This window comes from Chanos chanos, chromosome 10 (genome assembly GCF_902362185.1).
Source record: "Chanos chanos chromosome 10, fChaCha1.1, whole genome shotgun sequence".
Lineage (NCBI taxonomy): Eukaryota > Metazoa > Chordata > Actinopteri > Gonorynchiformes > Chanidae > Chanos > Chanos chanos.
The window spans coordinates 35,917,397-35,932,396 of record NC_044504.1 but is presented as its reverse complement, the minus strand read 5'-3'; the positions used below and the strand labels follow the sequence as shown (position 1 = coordinate 35,932,396).

The following is a 15,000-nucleotide window of genomic DNA, read 5'->3' as shown; positions in this document are numbered from 1 at the left end:
TTTGTTCCTTTGGAAAATTGGACATGGGGGAAAAAAAAAAATATATATATATATATATGAAAGCATAGCATGTAACAAAAGTCAGATTTAGAACTAATTGAGGTAAAGGGTTAAATGTGTGGTCTGTTACATATTCATGGTCTTGTATTACACTATTAGACTTGCTCTGCTCATGGATATGAACTTGAAATATGTGTCTTGCAGTAATGGAGAATATGATTTGTGACCCGCTTTGCTCGGATGCCGGTTGCTGGGGTCCAGGGCCAGACCAGTGTCTCTCCTGCCGCTTCTTCACTAGGGGGCGCACTTGTGTGGAGTCCTGTAACCTTCATGAAGGGTGAGTAAAATACCCCCCCCCCCCCCCCCCCCCCATCAACTTCTTCAACGTTTTTGTTTATGTAGTAAATGGTATATAATCATATATATACCAGCTTATCTCATTACTGAAGCTCACATCATCCAAAATGTTAAAAATATGGTTTGCATTACAGCTGAAAGTTTCACATTTTGTAAGGAAATGTAACCTGAGACAAGATCGCATTCATGTTATGGAAATTTATTTGACCGCAAATATGTATTCCTTAGTGACAAGAGCACCTATTTTAACCTGCGGAGAACATTTCAGGGTCAAATTAATGCTACCCCAAGTTTCCAAGGACCACAAGACGACACCTTGCCCTTTAGAGAAACAAAACATCTGTTGCTACGGTCATCCGGTTTAGGAGAGAACGCTGCAGCCAGGCATATGTGTCTAGCGTACCACAGAAATAAAATTCAGACGTTGTTTGATGGGAATGACTTGTATATAACACTTAATAAAGCATCGACGTGAAACATGTCATTCAGAGAAAATACCAAGACAAAAGTTCAAAGCTCAACGTACAACGTGATGTTTCTAGGTAGTCATGCGAGTTCTAGGTGGATATAGTGAAACCTGCTGAGAAGAACATAAAAAAACGCAATACGGTGTTTTTATGACTCTAGGAGGTGCATTCATTTCTTTTTCAATATCATATTATGAGAGATTTCATCACGTATGTGGCTAGCTGGTTCAGCTGCATGTGTTAATGGTCTTCCTTGGTAGGGCCTGGAGTCTTGACTCTGACGTAAATATCAGACTGTGTAGTGAACTGAGGAGTTACTGGGCCCTGGATCACTCAAATACACTCTAACTGTTTTTTCAATGTCGGTCTCTGGCCATTACATTTCATCCCCTCGTCCTGACATTAGAGCAGATGTTGAAACCCGTAAAGCGTAGCACGTCTGAGGTAGACAGTTACAAATGCAAGTCGTTGTTTTTAAGACTGTTAGCTAAATGAACAAAATTGTAAATTGTAAATTAAAAACCCAGTTTTACAGTAATGACCTCAGGTTCTTAATTTCTTTCTCTGTTCTCTTTTGTTTAAGGGCTTTTTGTTGCTGTAATGAAAAGAGTGCAGACATTTTTTTTTATTGCCTTTGTTTTCGTTGTAACTCTTAATTGTTTTAAATTCCTAGACATGTTGATTGAGGTGAATGACAAACATTAGCATTTAAGTAAATTAACTGGTTGAAACCGATATTGAGCTTTTTTTTGCCACCCAGAGGCTAATTAAAAACATTGAATTCATTAATTCAAAAAACATCGAAAATTACACTGCTGAGTCATGTTCAGTCATTGTTTATTCGCTTCTTTTTTTTTTTTTTTTAATTTTGTTTTGTTTTGTTTTTTTAATCAAAATAATTAGGAAAACAACTAAAAGATTGCAAAAATCTATTAGGCCGTTATCAAACTTGAATGCATTGTTTTCCATTAAGACCTGACCTTGAGCGATAAATGGACATTTGTAAGGAAGGACATGACGACAAAAACCACAGCTACTGGTGCCCATGCAGATCAGTACCATCTGTAACTCAGGGCTTGTTTGGCTGTCAGGATCTCGACATGAATCTCTTGCCTTGCAGAGCGGCTGGCTCTAGGCCCAAGCACCTCACCAGGCCCTACGTGGTCGAGAAACGGGAGGCAGGTGTGGAGAGGTACGGCAAACCGGGTCAGCGGCTGGACGTTTTTGTTTTTTTTTACCGATTCACTGTGGTGTCTGCCTGCTCACCGGGCCTGCCAGGCTGGCTGATGTATATACATATATACATACACTGTTTATATATTTATATAGTGCTGTCTGTGTGTTCACTGTACTCACGGGGTGTTTGTGTCTTCTCTGTCTCACTTTTGGATGTGGTCCACGTGAAACACAGTCACTGGATTTTGTGTTGATAGCACACATACACTGCAGAGACTTGGAAGCAGTGCTTACTGGGATTTCCTGGACTTCACTGTAGAGTAGCTTTCTCCATTCTTTCAACAGCAGTTAAACGGAGATGTTCAAACACTCAGCCTCTGTAAACACGTGAGAGTCGATTGCACTCTTTAGATTGTGACGTTGACGGGACTGCTCTTCTTGGACCCTTTGGTGGTTTGTCCGTGAACCATCAGACCTTCAGTCCACACCGTCGTGTGGATCCAACCTGCAGCAGTGCAGAGTGGCAGGAAAGACTTAGGATATTCTGCAGATTCCAGCTATCACATGGTTGTACTTTAGGGAAGAACGGAAGCTTGTGAAGACAAAGTCCTCACGGTGAAGAGAATAAAAGCTTTTAAACAATTATGTGGCCCAGCAAAAAAGGCCTATTCCAGAGCTACAGAGAAGATATTGTGCTGTCCAGATAAAGACGCATTAATTTGGGATTAATTTTCCCTCCCGTCAAGGCGGTACCATTTTTTGTTTTTGTTTTTTTGGAACCAAATCTGCTCTGCCCAACACCTCTGGGCCGGGCCCTAATCTCCCTCACTGGAGCTCCGCTTGAGGTTCTGTCTCAAGCTCTCGTCCAGCTTTGAAGTTAGATCACTGCTGGCATGGCCACTGTGGACTCAGGAAACAGATTTGTTTGCTTTCTATTAGGCCAATTGGGGATTATTTTGTGGGATCTGGATGGATGATTGGTAAGGCCCTGTGCCTTTGCTGTTGTCTCGATAGTTGCTTGATGAATTGACGTTCAGATGGCCAGTGAAGGGCGGTCTGCTTGTTTGTGGTCAGCGGTAATTGTGTTTGCCAGCTGTAGTAAGGACTCGTGGCAGCTATTGGAAAAGCATGCCCGATGCTATAAAAATACAGCAGGTGTGTGTGTGTGTGTGTGTGTGTGTGTGTGTGTGTGTATCCCTCCTGGTCCCATGTTTCTGCTTAGCCTCAGGTGTTCCATTTCTCTGTGCTATGCCTTCACAGCCTGCCAAGGGAGTGGCAGAAGGTGCATGTGTGTGTGTGTGTGTGTGTGTGTGTGTGTGTGTGTGTGTGTGTGTGTGTGGTAAGTCCAGGTTTAGTTCTGGCCTGAACTTCAAAAGATGACCACGGTGTGTCTCCCAGTAAGACCAGGTTGGGATAAGCACAGGAGAATAAGAGATGAAAAAAACATGGCCATATTGTAGTCATTTTGACATGAGTATACCATGTAATGGGTAATTATGCATAAATCGTACCTTTTCCCCACAACGCCTCTGTTTGGCCACTGAACATTCAAAAGTAGCCACTTACCCTTTACTCTTTTAAAGAGCTTAGTCACTTAGAACAATGAATTAAGCGATCTCTCTCTCTCTCTCTCTCTCTGTCTGTCTCTCTCTCTCTCTCTGTCTCTCTCTCTCTCTCCATCTTTCTGTCTGTGACAGGGACGTGCGTGAGTTTGCCAACGGCTCTGTGTGTCTGGAGTGTGATGCGCAGTGTGAGAAAGCTGAAGACGGTGGTCTGACCTGTACTGGACCAGTGAGTACTCACACCTCTACAGTTCCATACCTCTGTATTATCATGCTTCTGTACTCCAACACTCATATCCTAACACACCCAAAGGCATGCCTGTTCCTCTTTTACTTCCTCTCATGTGTTCACACTCACATTTATACAGTTACTGTGCGTCTGTCAGGATAAGCTGAGAGAGAGAGAGAGAGATGCTATAAATTGTCTATAAAGCCAATAAACTGAATATAGCTCCAGTTTTCCCCTCACAGAATTCCCCTAGCACTTCAATCTCTGATTGGTTGTAAGGTACCATAATGAGTCTCACATAGCCACACAAAAGTGGCCAGATGGACAATGCAACGTTTTGACAATGATAAAAATCGCCACATAATCTCTCAACTGTTTGTTCTAGTGAGCGTCATTTTCCCGGCGCAAACGATTCAGAGGCCTTTTCCTCTGTTGCTCCACCTCCCTTGGCACCGGGCGGAAGTCGGTGTGCGGATGGCAGTCCCGGGGTTTCGATTGACCAGGGGTTCCGTGATTAATTGAATCCCCAGTTGAAGTGTACTTTGGCGCTCCGGGATTGATTTTGTTTCTTGTTAATTTACGGAGAAAGTAGATTAAGTTGACTAATCCTGCCACATGCTTACAGAGCGAGCGGCCTCAGAGAGACACGTCTGAATGAGATGGATGACCACGATCGGACGCACACGAATGTGGCCGGACGTACAAGCCCTGTATTAATGACCCCATGTGTGCCTCAGGAACAATATGACATGTCTTTTGCTTCCTTGCCGAAGTGTAAAGCAGTGATACATTGAGATTAACTGCCCAGAAATAGCGCTTTGTCTTAGTTAAAAGAGAGTTTGTGCAGCTGCTATGGACAACTCTGCCTCATCTCCCAAAGTCTAATTTGCCTTGGGGGACTTTTGTGTTGGTGTTGGTGTTTTTTCTGTAAGACTGTTGTAGACACAGATACATGACCAGTGTTTCTCTCTCTCATACCTGGAGGCTGCTGGCTAGTCTTTAGTGTGGTTGAGTAAAGACAGAGCTTACAAACACACACACGCAAAGCTACATTACTTTCAAGCGTTTTAACTGTGGTGCAATTGTTGGCTTATCCACGCACACACTCTCACACACTCACAGACACACAAAGGTACAAACACATCATCACTGACATGCACAAGCATTTTTAAGATACCATTTTACCTCTTTCTCAAAATGAGTTTGTCCTCCCCGTTTCTTTGAAGACAAGCTTAAGACAACATGCTTGATTAGTCAGTAGATTGGTCACTTCTCTATTACATATGACTGGCGTCCCACCACACAGTGCAGTGGTAAAGTTTTGCTCCATCCTAATCCAAGTGTGACCTCCCCCCCCCCCCCCCCCACCCCCCCCCCCCCCCCCCCCCCCCCCCCCCCCGAACGCCCACACCGGCTGAGTCAATCCCCCACACAGGCTGTAGTAAACATACAGAGGGCTTGGCTTACAGAGAGACATGTCCTCATTGTTATTTAGTCTGAATCGTTGGAGAGCGGTTTGATGTTTTTTTGGCTAACCAACAACATGACCTACACACATTAGAAACACATCTAAAAGGTACTGCTACACTCTTTCACGTGCCTTTTCTCTTTTCTTTTCTGTTTTCTTTTTTTTTTTTCTTCAATCTGCAAATTTGAGTTTCGTCTTGCACAATAGAATTCTTTTAAGGTATTTTCACTACTGCTCTCTCACTATGGATTCTGTTGTAATATCACCATAGGGAAATTGACAGCTATTTCATACAAACAACAACAAAACAACAACTGCTGAGAAACAACAAAGTAACAGCACATAAGGGAAAATGTCGACAGGTTCGATGTTATTCGAGAAGAGTGACGTCTCTAGACATGTGTTTGTTACAAATGCTCTTTGTACGACATTGGCGCATCAGTGAGCGATTTGCATTAATCTTTTGTGTCCATAGAACAATTAGACGCTCTTAAAAACAGCTTCTGTTTAGCTGAATGAGAACTAAATGATAACAGTAAGCACATTCTATGTGGAATAGACAGAAATGGATCAGACTCTTTGTGCAGCAGGTGTCTGGAAGGGAATCAATTAACCGAGAGATTGATCGTGCTCTGTTGCCAAGTTAGATTTGGAAGATTTTAGCGGAACGAGCTAGCTGCTAACAGAAATCTATGACTGCTCGCTCTCAGCGTGGACCATGTGCCCTTCCACTCTCTTCACATCCAGATGGACCCGCACTTGCTGTGTTAATTGATGAATAGGGTTTTTTTGTTGTTGTTGTTGTGTGTGTGTGTGTTTTTTTTTAAACGTATTTGAATTGGAGAGAGAATACTACATAAACATTTATAAGCTTAGCATGCTAGGATATTCCTGTGAATAATAACCATAAGTATGTCGTCAAGTTTGGGAAGCATGCGTTGATCATGTTTTTCCTCGCTCTTTACTAGACCAGTGATGACGATAAAGAATAAACACATCAGTAATGCAGCGGAGGGAACTCGTAGCAGCCTGGCCTGTTTTCATCTGATGTGAAAAGACCTGCAGACCTAACCCTCATTGACTCAGGGAGATGCTATTACATTACGATAGCCCCTCAACATCCTGTCAGTCTTTTGACCTGCCTAACTGACATGTGATAAGGTTACATGTGTGTATATGTGTAGCATTTAAACTTAGCAAATGCTAATTCAATAATACAGAGAGAGAGAAATGAGAAATGAGAAAGAGAGTAGAAGAGGGGTGTTGTTGTTTATAAGGTGGACTGATTTTAATGGGTAAAAAGAGATTCATATGCAGTGCTGTTTGTTTATGTGTTAAAGAGGCTGGAGCATGTTTTCAGCAGGTCCTGAATTAATTTCTCTGGCCAGGTTATGTCTGGCCTCTCGTTGCATCTCAGCCAGTTTGCTATGTGAGATAATTAGCTTGGTTATTGGATTCTATAGTATCTTTCCTCCATCCCAGCACGCGCACGCACACACACACACACACACACACACAGGGACAAAGAGAACACCACAGCATCAGAGCTCATAGTTATGGTAGAAAGTGTTCTGTTTGGGTACTTGTCCATGTACATACGCGCGCACACACACACACACACACGCGCGTGGTCATCGCTCACAAATATGCACTCTCTCACACCTCACACATACACGCACACATACACATACCAATAGTGATAATATTTCCAAGGTTATGCTGGCAGCTTGCATGCCTTTGACCCGTAATTGAAGAATATGGACTCTTTTGGCTTATTGCCGGCGAGCCGTTGTTTGTCAGGTAGGTTGATGAGGTGTCTTGAAGGCTGTAACAGAGCTTATATTGATATTCAGACTAACCTAGTGTGTCCCTCTCCTCCTCTCTCCCAGCCTCCTCTGGCCATATTACAGCCATAAATCCTCTCTCGCCTGATTGTTATGGTCATTGTGCTCACCATGAGGGATAGCTGTTATCCACGTCCTGATCTCTGCTGTTTTATGTCTCCTCCTCTCTCTCTATCTCTCTCTCTCTCTCTCTTTCTCCCCATTCTCTCTCTCTCTCTTTCTCTCTCTCTCTCTCTCTCTCTCTCTCTTTCTCCCCATTCTCTCTCTCTCTCTCTCTCTCTTTCTCCCCATTCTCCCTCTCTCTTTCTCTCTCACTCTCTCTCTCTATCCCTCCCTTTCTCTGACAGGGACCTGATCACTGTGTAAAATGTCTACACTTCAAAGACGGGCCTAACTGTGTGGAGAAGTGTCCGGACGGCCTTCAGGGAGCAAACAGCTTCATCTTCAAATATGCAGAGGCCAACAAGGAGTGTCACCCCTGTCATGCCAACTGCACCCAGGGGTATGTGGTGTGTGTTTTAGCACGCGCGCGTGTGTGTGTGTGTGTTTCTTTATTGTCTTGCTTTTTGCACATGTCTGAGCTTGTCTGCTTGTCTACCATGTCAGTAATAGTTAGACTTTCAAGAGTATGGTGAGTGTGTTAGAGTGTGTGCTTGCGTGTGTGTGTGTGTGTGTGTCTACCACATCAGTAGCAGTCAGACTTTTAGACTGAGGTATATGGCATGTATTTTAGTGAGTGTGTGTGTGTGTGTGTGTGTTTGTGTGCACCCGCGTGTTTAGAGTGTGTGTATGTGTGTGTGTGTGTGTGTGTGCGCGCGCATGTTTAGAGCGTGTGTACGTCTGCCACATCAGTAGCAGTCAGACTTTTAGACTGAAGTATATGGCATGTGTTTTAGTGAGTGTGTGTCTTTATGTCTGTGTGTGCGTGCTTGCGTGTGTGTTTAGAGTGTGTGTATGTCTGTCACATCAGTCGCAGTTAGACTTTTAGACTTTGTTGAAGTGCGAGTCCTCTCATGTCATGAGCGGTATCTGCCTTGTCCTCCAGTCAAGGATATCATCTTACCCATTGTTAGATCGTTAATACCCTATCACCTCCTCCTCTCAAGTCAAACAGGACTGATTCTCTCCACCACAGAAAGTGCCCTGCATCCTTTTGAGAAAAGGAAAAAAAGGAGAAAAAAAAATATTCAGCTCCTTTTTGTATTTCTTGTCTCCTCTAAATTACCTTGGAACAAATCTTCTCTCCACTCGCAGATGAATTCCTGTTCCGACTGTGCAATTTCTAACATAATAACTAACTTTACATACTAATTGGTGTCTGGAGTGACAGTACATGCTAAATATTTTCAGACAATGGACTGGGCAGCAGCCACCTAAAACATTGCTGTTAGAAGAAAAATGTTGACTCTCCAGGGACTGAAACTTGGTATCCCAAGGGAAAATAAGACAGAAAGCGGACCTCCTTTGAAAAGTGATAAATTATGTGTTATCTCGCCCACATCAAAGCCCTGTGTGCGGGCGATTGCGGTAGTCAGGTGGCCTTTATCTCCGTGGTGAATGTCATTGCCGGCGGTTTGAAGTGGTGGCTTATGTTGGCTGATGGCAAACCGGTGCTGCTGGTGAGGTGTGCAGTGATAAACAAACCGACGGATGAGTTTGAGGACATACAGTAGTGGTGCTATGATAATCCACAGGGCCATTCCCTGCCAGATGCCTTTGATCTACAGGAAAGGACAATGACGATACACAGGGTGGAAAAAGAGAGAGAGAGAGAGAGAGAGAGAGATGGAGGGAGAGGAAGAGAGAGAGAAAGATGGAGGGAGAGGAAGAGAGAGAGTCGGTCTTTCTGGTTGTAAAGCAGTGGCAAAAATCTGCAGCAATTGCTCCAGATCTGCAATATACTGAGAGGCATTCCCTCATCTCTCTCTCTCTGTCTCTCTCTCTCTCTCTCTCTGTCTCCCTCTCTCTCTCTCTGTCTCCCTCATCTCTCTCTCCTCTCTCTCTTCTGTCTCCCTCCCTCCTCTCTCCTCTCTCTCTCTCTCTCTCCCTCTCTCTCCTCTCTCTCTCTCTCTCTCTCTCTCTCTCTCTCTCCCTCTCTCTCTCTCTCTCTCTCTTTCTCTCTGTCTCCCTCTTTCTCTCTGTCCCTCTCTCTCTCTCTCTCCCTCCCTCTCTCTCTCTCTCTCTCTCTCTCTCTCTCTCTCTTTCTCTCTGTCCCTCTCTCTCTTCTCTCCCTCCCTCTCTCTCTCTCTCTCTCTCTCTCTCTCTCTCTGGGCACTCTGAGAAAGGGATAATGATGTGAGAGGAGATAGATGGAGGAATTGAGGGCATCTCCAGACAGGAGGAGAGATGGATAGAGGGAGCACGGGCGTTCCCAGAAGGAGACACTGGGAACAGGAGTGTCTGATGCCCAGCTCCACATTGACAGAGCAGGGTTTGTTTCTGCTCAGTTCTCTCGGCCTCCGAGGAGACGGCATCTGGGGTGGAAGCCCTTCCCGCCGCAGAATAATTTCCACCTCCGACAACGCCGTCACTCTAAAAACGCTTCGTTCACTTTCAATCTCTGTGATGTATATTTTAGCCCGGTTTGTCCCGGGGTCAGTGCAGGGGTCATCTAGAAAGCGTAGGGTTGTTTGTAAAGCTCTTTTAATCAGACAGATGGAAATGAACGTCTCATTTTGTTTTCTGTTCAGGTGCACTGGACCCAGGCTTCAGGACTGCATTGGAATGATGGACAGGTAATGTACACAAATCACTAGACCGCTTTCATTATAAAACATGTAGGCATGTGTGTTTTCAGAGATGTATGTAGGCATGCACCCACACATACTCACACACGTTCACACACATGCACGCACACTTAAACACATGCTTGTATATATGTTTACACACATGTTCGCCCATACACACACACACACACACGCACACACACACACATCCACGAACACACAAACTTTCACGCTCTTACACACATACATGCACATTTAAAAACACATACATATATGCGCCCACACACGCGCGCGCACACTCACACACAGAATGAGTCCTTGGGCTCGGACAGGGCAGAGTGAATATGGAAATCCACTGTCTGTCTGGAGGTTCAAAAGGTCAGAGGCCCTGCCTCCATTTCTCTCTGTCCTTTCATATTTTCTCTGTCTTTCACAGACTCTCTCTCTTTCTCTCTCTCTCTCCCTCTCTCTCACCTCCATCATTTATTCATTGCATCTATTCTGGTGTTCTCCAGCCGTGTCCTGGCTGTCTGCTAGCCTCTGCTGTAGATTCCAGGCACATCAGCAGCTGTAGAGAATCGATGGGCTGAATGATGCTTATTCACTGCAGGGTACTCAGTTCCTCTCCACCGCTCCCCTCCAGGGTGCCAGGTTACACACACACACACACACACACACACAATAACGCACACGCACAAACAAGCGCACGCACGTGCGCGTGCACAGACACACGCATACACACACACAATCACACAATAACACTCACACACACACAATCACAAACAAAAACACATACATTTGTTTACATCTGAACACGTAGAAAAACAGGTTTCATCAACACTCTATGAACGTAACCTGTGAAATACAGACAGATATACATGTATGTGCCTGCAACTTCGTAAGTACATGTATGTATGAATGGGGATACTGAGACCTTGGCCATTATATCTGTGAGTAAAGAGAAGAAAGAGAAAGAGGAAGAAGACCGAAAGAAAACAGAACAGTGAAAGTGAAAGAGTGAGAGACAGAGGGAAAACAGATTACAGGTTGCAGGTTTGTGTGATTAATGGCTAGATACAAGACTAAACTGTGTGTGTGTGTGTGCGTGTGTGTATGTGTGTGTGCGCGCGTTTGTGTGTGTGTGTGTGTGTGTGTACGCTTTACAGCACATTTGATAAATTGATAGCGTTTTCCTGTGTTCTCACTTGGGAAGAGGAACAAAATGCCTCTAACTGGCCCAGGCAAATAGATTTGCTATTCCAAAACCCACCACGGAATTACACACACACTCACGGAATTACCTACACACACACACACAGTCGCGGCAGGGACTGCTGGGGGTAGAGGTAATCTTAAACTCACACACATCTAATAGAACAACCACAGAGCAATACCACACACCCTTCCCCCAGCTCCTTAGCCCCCGTATACACACAAACAAACACTCAACCAGAAGTGAAAGAACATCACTCACACACACACACACACACACACACACACTCACACATAAACATACACAGTACACACACGCATGCACACACACACTCGCGCATGGACACACACTCACGCATAGACACACACGCACATACACACACTCACACATACACATACACAGTACACACACACACACACACACACACAAACATACAGCGGAGCACAGGGAAGCCCTGGCTTCAGGCTGTGGGGTTAAACAGATAGATGAGGAAAAGAAAGGAGAGGAATACCTGGTGAAGAGGTGGAGACCTGCTCTTGTGTAAGGGAAAAGCCCTCTCCACTGATAACAGCATGATCGGACAATGGGTTGGAGAGATAGCAGAGAGAAAGCAACAGAGAGACTGATCATATTCAGACAGTCTGGTCAAACACAGTCAACAACACACGCACAAACACACACACACACACTCACACACTGGCGTGCACGCCCGTGCAAACACATACACACACACACTCATGTAACTCACATGCTCTCACACTGTGTATGTGTGTTAGTCTTCTAGATGTACCTGTAATAAATTTCAGGAGAGGGGTCATATATGACACAAGCTATTAATGAAGGCAGTGTAATGTGTATCTTTAAGATTCCTTTTTTTAACCGTTAGGTGGGAATGTTATGGCAGTTTACTTACAAAGTCAGACCCTCTGTCCCCTCAGACCTTCTGACAAAGACACACACACACACACACACACACACGCTCACGCAGATGCAGATGCAGATGCAGATGCAGATGCAGTGAAGAAGAGCTGTAAGCTTTTGTGTGCTGGCTGTTGGATCAATACTGAATTAAGCGGAGAGATCCTCATCTGAAAGAGTGATAATCTAGAAGTCTTTTGCCATGTTTTACTGTCCCAATCCTGCCTCCTGTCTGCGTTTACATTTTATACACTTGCAAGTCACAGAGTTGAACCGGGCAACACGAAGGTTACGAAACAATGACTCCCATCTTATTTCCTGCATCCTCTGACATCAGTGAATTACTGAATTAAAGGGGGAAAAAAAGAAGAACAAAGAAAACTAAACTAAGTTCAGTGGTCACTTTAGCTGAGTGCAGTGATTCTCAACTCCAGTCCTGAGGGCCCCCTGTCCTGAGCGTCTTTGTTTTAACTCGTCAATGTCACAGTTAATTGAGCTAATCAAGGGCTTCATGATTTAATTGATCAGTGGAATCAGGTGTGTCAGTCCTGAGTTAAAACAAAGACATGCACACCAGGGGGCCCTCTGGACTGGAGCTGAGAACTACTGGCTTTGTGAACATTTTTGAGTGGTGTGTGGAAGACTGTGTGAGTCTATGTTAATGGAAACACTTTGTGCTGTGTGCAGTGTCTAGTTTGATACAGAGAACCATCACAGCTTAAAAATCAAACAAACCCCCTCATTAACACAGAAGGGGGCTCAAAGCTTAGTTCAGAAGGGGGCTCAAAGCTTAGTTCAGAACCAAGATGCTCAGTCACTAGAGATTTCGGAAAAAGCCTGATGGAAGATGACATGTTAGTTCAAGCCACTGTGTAGACATGTCCTGTCGAATTTTTTTTGTTGTTGTTTCTGCCTCAAAGAGGGTTTAAGCGAATCTTGTTATGTAACTGATTCTGCTCTGCGTTCGTTCTGTAATGATCTCTTTTGGACGAAGGCTGATCTCTCCCTCTGCTTTTCTCTCCTGAATAATTTGTACGATGAGAGTCCATGACCACCCTTTCATTCGCTCATTCGTCTCTTATTCTTTTCCCCCCTCTCTCTCTCTCTGTGTCTCTCTCTCTCTCTTTATCTCTCCTCTTCTCAGGACCCCTCTCATCGCTGCCGGCGTGATTGGTAGCCTGTTTGTGGTAGTTATCGTCGGCCTAAGCGTGGCAGTGTCGGTTCGGCGAAAAACCATCAAAAAGAAGAGAGCTATGCGCCGCTTCCTGGAGACCGAGGTGTGTGGGGGGGGCATTCACGCTTACTCTCTTTCTGTCTCTGTCTCTATAACACCCCATATACCAGGAGCTTAGCCACAAGCCTAGCACTTCATTACTAACCAAAAAAAAAGAGCAAAGGATTAATTAAAGAACAAGACCAAAGGAGATCACAGGGTGGGCAGGGCTACAGTGACAGTAAAGAAGCCAACGGAGCAGCTTAAACAGACTTCGCCCCTCTATTCTGTTTGCTCTGAAGTCCTGCTCTGATGTGCCTACAGCCATCAGCGCCTGGACCTCTGGGCTATGAGAGAAAGAGAAGGAGAGAGAGAGAGAGAGGAGAGAGAGGGTGGAGAGCGGGAAACACGATGATATTGCAGGGAAACAGGAAACTTCTCCATCCGAGCTCCAATTAGTCTAACTTGAGGCTGTCCTCGGTGACTCACGGAGTCGGGTCTATCGAACGGTCCTGACGACGGCTCGGATGGAGTGCCGCCGGCAGCGCCGCTGTGACACGATGCAATCATGACGCGTGGCATTCTTTTTTAAGGCGCATTATGCGTGTTATATATATGAGGGTCATTTTCATTAGTGTCGTAGAGTAGAGAAATGTGCATCAAAACCCTTCAATCTGCTGTAAACTGACCATTACAATCAGTCATACAAACTAGCTTTCTGCCTTACCAAACGCCGCTGACAGATCTCTCTCTCTCAGCGGGGTTGCAGTGGAAATGCCCTGCTTTCTGCGCTCTTAGAGCCGGCTGATTGGCATGTTGTTGTCCAAATTTAACAAGACGCGGTCTTTAAGCTTGGCCAACGTCTCTGCTTCAACACCTTGTCACTGTTGTTTTCAGGTGATGCATCAGAGTGTGGCTAAGTTTTGTTGACAGCTGTCATTAAGAGCGTTGTTCTGTGACTCCTGCAAGGCTCATTTCCATCCAGCTACCGAGAGAGAGAGAGACAGAGTGAGATGAGGGAGGTCCAGCCGTGGAAGGCATTTCAGTGATGGCCTGTCCCTATGCTCGCAGGAAACATTTTGGTGTGGATTTGCGCTATGATATAATATCCAGTCTCTCTGATTCAGAGAGATGGTCTTTCTCATTGTCCTAAAGGCATCATTCTGATACTGCTGCCCACTCTCTCTCTCTCTCTCTCTCTCTCTCTCTTTTCTGTGTCTTGCTCTTGCTCTTCCTCTCCCTCTTTCACTCTCTCTCTTTCTTTTTCTGAAGCTGGATGGAAACCAGCCTTGAAGGGACAATAGGGAATGCACTTAATCACCTACCGGCTGATGGTGTCCAGCAGTGTCACCATTATGGAGGGAGAGAGAGAGAGAGAAAGAGAGAGGCCCTGTAAAGCTAGCAGGGACCTAGAACCTGTTTGTTGGCTGAAACAGTGTAGCCCAGGGCTTAGCTTGTGTCATGGTGTGGAGTGCTTTTGCGTAGCGCGGTGGCTAATGATGAGGAGGTGGTTGTGGGAGCTGGGAGGGATTCTTAGGGTGAAGGCACAAGAGGAACAAGCAAAGCTACACCACCTCTCCTGCCTCAGTGCACAGGACAACTGGACGTTAGCAGAACCCCACCAAGAACCACCTGTGATACCGGAAGACTTGGCCTGTTCGCCTTTTCACCTGGACCTGTCTGCACTTTTTGCCTTTTTAAGTCTCTCTTCAGCCTGCAGCTGTATCCTGCAGCTGTCTTCTGTCTTTTGTCAGCTAATTTATATTCTCCGTGTATACCCACCACTCTTAGATTCAGAGAGTTTTATTGGTATGACTGTTCAAAGTG

General features: G+C 45.1%; 1 protein-coding gene across 1 annotated transcript in view; it reads left to right on the top strand.

The window, feature by feature from the left end:
- Positions 1-15,000, top strand: part of erbb4b (erb-b2 receptor tyrosine kinase 4b) — a 135,913-nt gene that overhangs the window by 86,343 nt on the left and 34,570 nt on the right. Inside the window, exons 14-18 of the mRNA XM_030787620.1 lie at positions 205-337; positions 3,698-3,791; positions 7,451-7,605; positions 9,794-9,838; positions 13,105-13,237. Coding sequence (XP_030643480.1) covers positions 205-337; positions 3,698-3,791; positions 7,451-7,605; positions 9,794-9,838; positions 13,105-13,237 — 560 coding nt within the window. The remainder of the gene's footprint in view (positions 1-204; positions 338-3,697; positions 3,792-7,450; positions 7,606-9,793; positions 9,839-13,104; positions 13,238-15,000) is intronic.